Here is a 5,351-nt window from a genome sequence, read left to right as displayed (position 1 = left end):
GCAGCGGGCGGGGCGGGACGTGGGAGAGCGAGGAGAGCGCATGCGTGGTTGCAGAGGTGGGCGGGGAGGCTTCGCGTTGTTACGCGGCCGCGCATGCGTTCTCGCGGGGCGTGAGTGGGTGACGCCGCAGCTGAGCGGGGGAGGGGGTTCGCTCGGCCGCGTGAGGCGGGTGACGGGCCGTGGGTGACCGTGTCCGGTCTCCTCCTCACCGAGCCGCCGCCCTCTTTTCCCGCTGGTGTATCCCTGGGGCGTATGGCACCTGGTTACTTGGCAGTGCAGGCCGCTGGTGTGGCCGCGGTGGGCCACGGCCCAGCTGAAGGCGGCAGGGTCGCCCAGGACAGCCTTAGCGAGCCGTGAGCTGGAGGAGGCTCCTTTGCGGTCTAGGAATTGTTGCTGTAGGAGGTGGAAAGAGGCATCCCACACCCCTTGCACCTCCTCTCCAAAATCCCCTGAGGCCATCAAGGGGGCTCACTTGGAACAGGCTTGAGGTATTGCTGCTGCCGACCTCTGCTAGAGGGGAGGATGGCATTAGCCAGGGTCTGGGAGAGGTTGGAACTGTGAGCATCCCGTTTCCATCCAAGTTTCTATCCATACTGTCCTTCCAGGAAATATACTTTTATTTTTGTGACTTCGGAGCGATGCACAGGAATGTCAGATGCTCTCTTCAGAGCAGATGGCTGGGATGAGGGCAACACGAGTGCATGCAAAGCTTGTGCAGGGGCTAAAATTCGGGGCTCCCCAGTTCAAGAAATAGGGAACTACTGGAGAGAGTCCAGAGGAGGGCTACAAAGATGATTAGGGGATTGGACCGTCTCCTTTCTGAGGCAAGGCTGAGAGAGCTGGGTCTGTTTAGCCTGGAGAAGAGAAGACTGATAGGGGATCTCATAAGTGCTTATAAATACCTGAAGTGTCAAGAGGATGGGGCCAGACTCTTCACAGTGGTTCCCAGAGACAGGACAAGGGGCAATGTGCACAAACTGGAGCACAGGAAGTTCCACCTGCACCTGAGGAAAAACTTCTTCACTCTGAGGGTGCCAGAGCACTGGATCAGGCTGCCCAGAGAGGTGGTGGAGTCTCCTTCTCTGGAGATACTCAAAACCCACCTGGACGTGTTCCTGTACAATCTGCTCTGGGGGAACCTGCCTTGGCAGGGGGGTTGGTGGTCTCCAGAGCTCCCTTCCAACCCTGACTGTTCTCTGATTCTGTGCAAATAAGCCTCGCTTCTCCCACATCACGCTGTTGTATCTGCCTGAGGCGTGTTTTGGAAGAGAAAAGCACCACAATCGTTGCAGGGTAGTGAATTTTTGGTAGCATGAAACCTTACGGTGTGGCCACGTGATGGCACCATAATCTTAAGAACTGAAGAGGAGTGGGCGCACAAGTCGTGTGGGATTGTTAAGAGGCCAGCGCTTTGGTCACTTGGGCAGATCCTAAACACACCAAAAACTCTTTTGTATGCTTATTTATTTTAAGAACACTTAATCTTCTTCTACGATCAGAATGAATTATGTGAGACAGTGCTCTTCCCATCTGTAACAATAAACATATGTAATGACAACCATCATACTGTTATTAGATGATGCTGATTCTTAGTCCACTTATAAAACCCTGAATTTGCCCTGCCTGCTCTTACAGCATCACAGCAACCCGTTGCGAAGAGGAATCTCCTTTTTCATTCTTCTGGGCTATTCTAAAAAAAAGGCGGGTGGAGGCAGGAAGGATCAAGAAGTTAATCAACTTTAATGGATTGTATAATACAAACTATTACTACAGTCTGTGGGCAGAGTCCTTAATTGAATGCACCAGCACTGCTACCAAATGCCATGTATTGTACTACCTCCTGGAAGGTGGATCACAGTTCACTACAGTAGCTGAAATCTGGCTTGTTCTCATTTGCTGAAGTGTGGTCCCCTCTCAGTCAAGTGACAGAAGCCCTTGATAAGCTTCTGATCCACTGGGCCACCAGTGTCTAAGCTCCAGCTCTTCCCTTTGGAAGCTGCTTGTCTCTTGGAAAGATCCATGCTTTAGAAGACAACACTGCAAAGGTTCGGGTCTGCTTTGTGACATGCCTGTCAGAAAAGCTTGTCAGCGTGCTCATGCACGTTTGGTTGTTGCGCTTTGCTCCTGCAGGGCTGGTCAAGATCTGTAACCTGGCTGGCACCAAAGCCCTCCAGAGAAAGGAACTTGTTAAAGGCAAGGTGTCCTGGGGACAGGTACAAGTTGTTGTCAAGAGCAGAATAAAATAAAAAAATATTCTCATAAAGGTATTCTAGAAGGCAAAATAAAAAATCCAAACTATCTAGAAAGTTACTGCATGCAGCTTCCTATGTCTTTAAAAAATAAATGTGTATGTTTGCCATTTTATGCTGAAACTAACCCCCGATTTCTGCTTATACCGATACTATTACCTATTTTAAAAGCATATGAAAGTCCAGAAAGTAACTGATGCACAGGGTCGTAAAAAAGAGTATGCATCTTAAAACCTTGTAAACTAGAAGTTGGAGTATACTTTTGTTATACTTCCCATGTGGATGTAGTCCAAAAGTGGTTCTTAAATAGTAACTTAAACCAAGATAAGCAAAGATTTCCCTATTTCACTTCCTGCTTTCACAAGCACTTGACAATGTAAATATCTCTTTGAGGCTGTTTGAAACATTTGCTTCTTTGAAAATGTTATTTAAAAGGCTGGCTGGAGGAGTTGGGAAGCAGAAATTACCCTACTGGATAGGAACAGCAATCAAAATATTCACTTTAAATTTTCTGTCTCCAGCATTGTCCAAAACCATATGTCTTAGGGGAAATGTAAGAAATGCTAGAAAGGAAAGTTTGGCCCAAATCAATTAGTAGCATGACTGTGGTGGTATCATAAGCACCTGAGTATACCATATGTCATGGTTTCTATGTGTCCCAAGTGTTTCGCAGGACCTGAGCCTTAAGGGGAAGTCATATTTGGCCATCAGACTTATTAATTATGGAAGCTTTTGCTCTCTGTAAACCTTCTAAATGGCAGAAAAACCCCATTATCATAGCCTCCAGATGATACCTGCTTCTAAAACAAAAAAGAGAAATTCTATATCCTTGATTCTGTAGAACAGTGAATATTTTTACACTCATGTTTTGATAACTTAAATGTTTATAGTATATGCTTATCTCTAAAAACATCTGGGTCAACCCTGATCAGAAATCACACCTCTAATGCTGTTGTGGTTTTGCAGCCATTACGACTGCATTAATTTCATTTTTTAAAGTTTTTCTGTTATGTGGGGTAGAAAAATGACAAGCAGAATCATTGCACTAAAAAGCTAAAACCCTGTTGACTTCTTGTCCACATTTGATCTAAGCTGGTTCAAGCTCCGTGTGCCATACTTTAGTTTTAAAATATTGTGAACCCATTGATTTTCTGATCAATGATAGGTCATTCTAGTAGCTTTTTAGTACAAGTAGCATATAAAAGGTAAGTTGATTAAAGGAGAGCCTTCTGAAATATCAAACTCTGGAGTCACTTATGTATCAGCACATAGTAGTTAAAACTATTATGAGAAAGATCAAAGAGGTTGTTATTCAGCCATAAGCAAAGGAAAATACACCTTGAAATATCAGTCTCTGCTACATGCATAAAACCTTCCCACACCACTTGTAAAGATTCTTTACCACAGACCTCAGTAAATTAGCATTATTTACAGAGATACACAACCAGGCTAGTAAAAGGTGTGACTGAGACTGCATTTAAAGGATCTGTCTTGTGTAAGGTACAGTCAAGAGATGTTTCCAAAGAGCCAGTGTCAATTTCTAACCACTATTTCACTTCAAAAACTCGGTTCATGAGCCTGCTAGCTTAGGCCTTCAGCCTTTGGGTGGGCTTGGGCCCTTTAGTACCAAACTATGCTTTTACATTCACAAAAAAAAGAGAACGCTTCCCTACGAAATCACATGTTATCATGTCTAGGCAGCTAATTTGCTGCATCCTTTTCACTTATGCACATATACTCAAATGTATGAGCAAATACAAGCTTTGGTAAAGATGTGTACTGTGACCTTTTGGAGCTGCCTTAGAGCCAAAATCCAGAATAGATTCTGCAGGCTTTCATCACTGACTTGTTTTCACAAAAGCCAATTCCACTTTTTTGATAGCCACAACTTACAGTGCAGCGGAAACTTCTTGTTCTCCAGTAGATTGTGTGTAGGTGGAGCTAGCCCGTTCAGCTGTGTCAACATAGAAAACGGGACAGTATTTAGAGAAGTGGGACGCAATCTGCTTTCGGAAAAAGCTGCGAAGATACTTCCTAAATTTTTCCCCAGCAAAGGCATAAATTACAGGATTGATACAGCAGTGGATCATTGAGATTGTTTCTGTCACTTGGATTGCTTTGTGCAGTTGACCACTGCCTTCACAAGTAGTGATGGAGAACACACCTTGGAAATCACGCAAAAGAATGCAAATGTTGTATGGTGCCCAGAAAATAAAGTAGACAATCATGATGATAAAAATAAGCTTGACTGCTTTGTGTTTCTTCTCATTCCTACATTGCAGTAATGTCTTTATAATTTGTGTGTAGCTGCAGATCATAATTAACATTGGAATAACGAGTCCCAGGATATTCATTTTTAAGGTCAGGAATTGCTTCCATGCATTTCTCTGTTCTGATGGATAATGAGCACTGCAAGTATAATGTGAATTTTCCCTTTGCGTTTTGTGAAATACCATCCCAGGAACAGAAGCGAAAATCGCAACAGCCCAAGTGACAGCGCTGGTGAGGATGCCGTAGGTAACTGTCCTGGCTTTTAAAGCAAACACTGCGTGCACTATGGCCAGATACCTGTCTAGGGTCAACAGGATGATGAAGAAGATCCCGCTGTAGAAGCCAAGGAGGTAGACACCTGAGAGAATTCTACACAGCGCCTCCCCAAAAATCCAGTCGTGAACAGCGTAGTAAGCCCAAAAAGGGAGAGAAAATATAAACAGCAAATCAGAAATTGCCAAATTGAGCAGGTAGATGTCAGTCATACTCTTCAATTTCTTGTATTTCACCAGGATAAGGACGACAAGCATGTTGCCTGTGAGGCCAAATATCACCACCAAAGAATAAAGCGGTGGCAAAAGTTGGGCTGCAAAGTGTTTTTCCTCGGTTCCCATGCACGGCTCTGATTCGCCATAGTCGAATTCTGTCGTCACTGCCAAGTCGACTAAGTCTATGGTGTGGTTTTCCATGGTGTCTCAGTCTGGAAAGGAAGAAAAGGGTGTTAAGCTAGTAGAAATTCTAAGCTCGGCAGCGAGGGGGATGAAACACACTCAATGTCGTCATCTGGAACGCTTTTTGCTGTTGAGCACATCAGCATTACTAGGCCCAGGT

At 44.6% G+C, this 5,351-nt stretch overlaps 1 protein-coding gene across 1 annotated transcript; it reads right to left on the bottom strand.

Annotated features, from left to right (window-relative positions):
- Nucleotides 1-4,029: 4,029 nt before the first annotated feature.
- LOC104504643 (C-C chemokine receptor type 5-like) lies at nucleotides 4,030-5,217 on the bottom strand. The gene has a single exon (XM_010155809.1). It carries the CDS (start codon nucleotides 5,207-5,209, stop codon nucleotides 4,139-4,141), a length of 1,071 nt encoding a protein of 356 aa, XP_010154111.1. The 5' UTR covers nucleotides 5,210-5,217; the 3' UTR covers nucleotides 4,030-4,138.
- Between the last annotated feature and the right edge of the window lie 134 nt (nucleotides 5,218-5,351).

The sequence above is a fragment of the Eurypyga helias genome, unplaced genomic scaffold (assembly GCF_000690775.1).
Source record: "Eurypyga helias isolate BGI_N326 unplaced genomic scaffold, ASM69077v1 scaffold23317, whole genome shotgun sequence".
Taxonomy (NCBI): domain Eukaryota; kingdom Metazoa; phylum Chordata; class Aves; order Eurypygiformes; family Eurypygidae; genus Eurypyga; species Eurypyga helias.
This window is presented reverse-complemented; position numbering and strand designations above follow the sequence as displayed.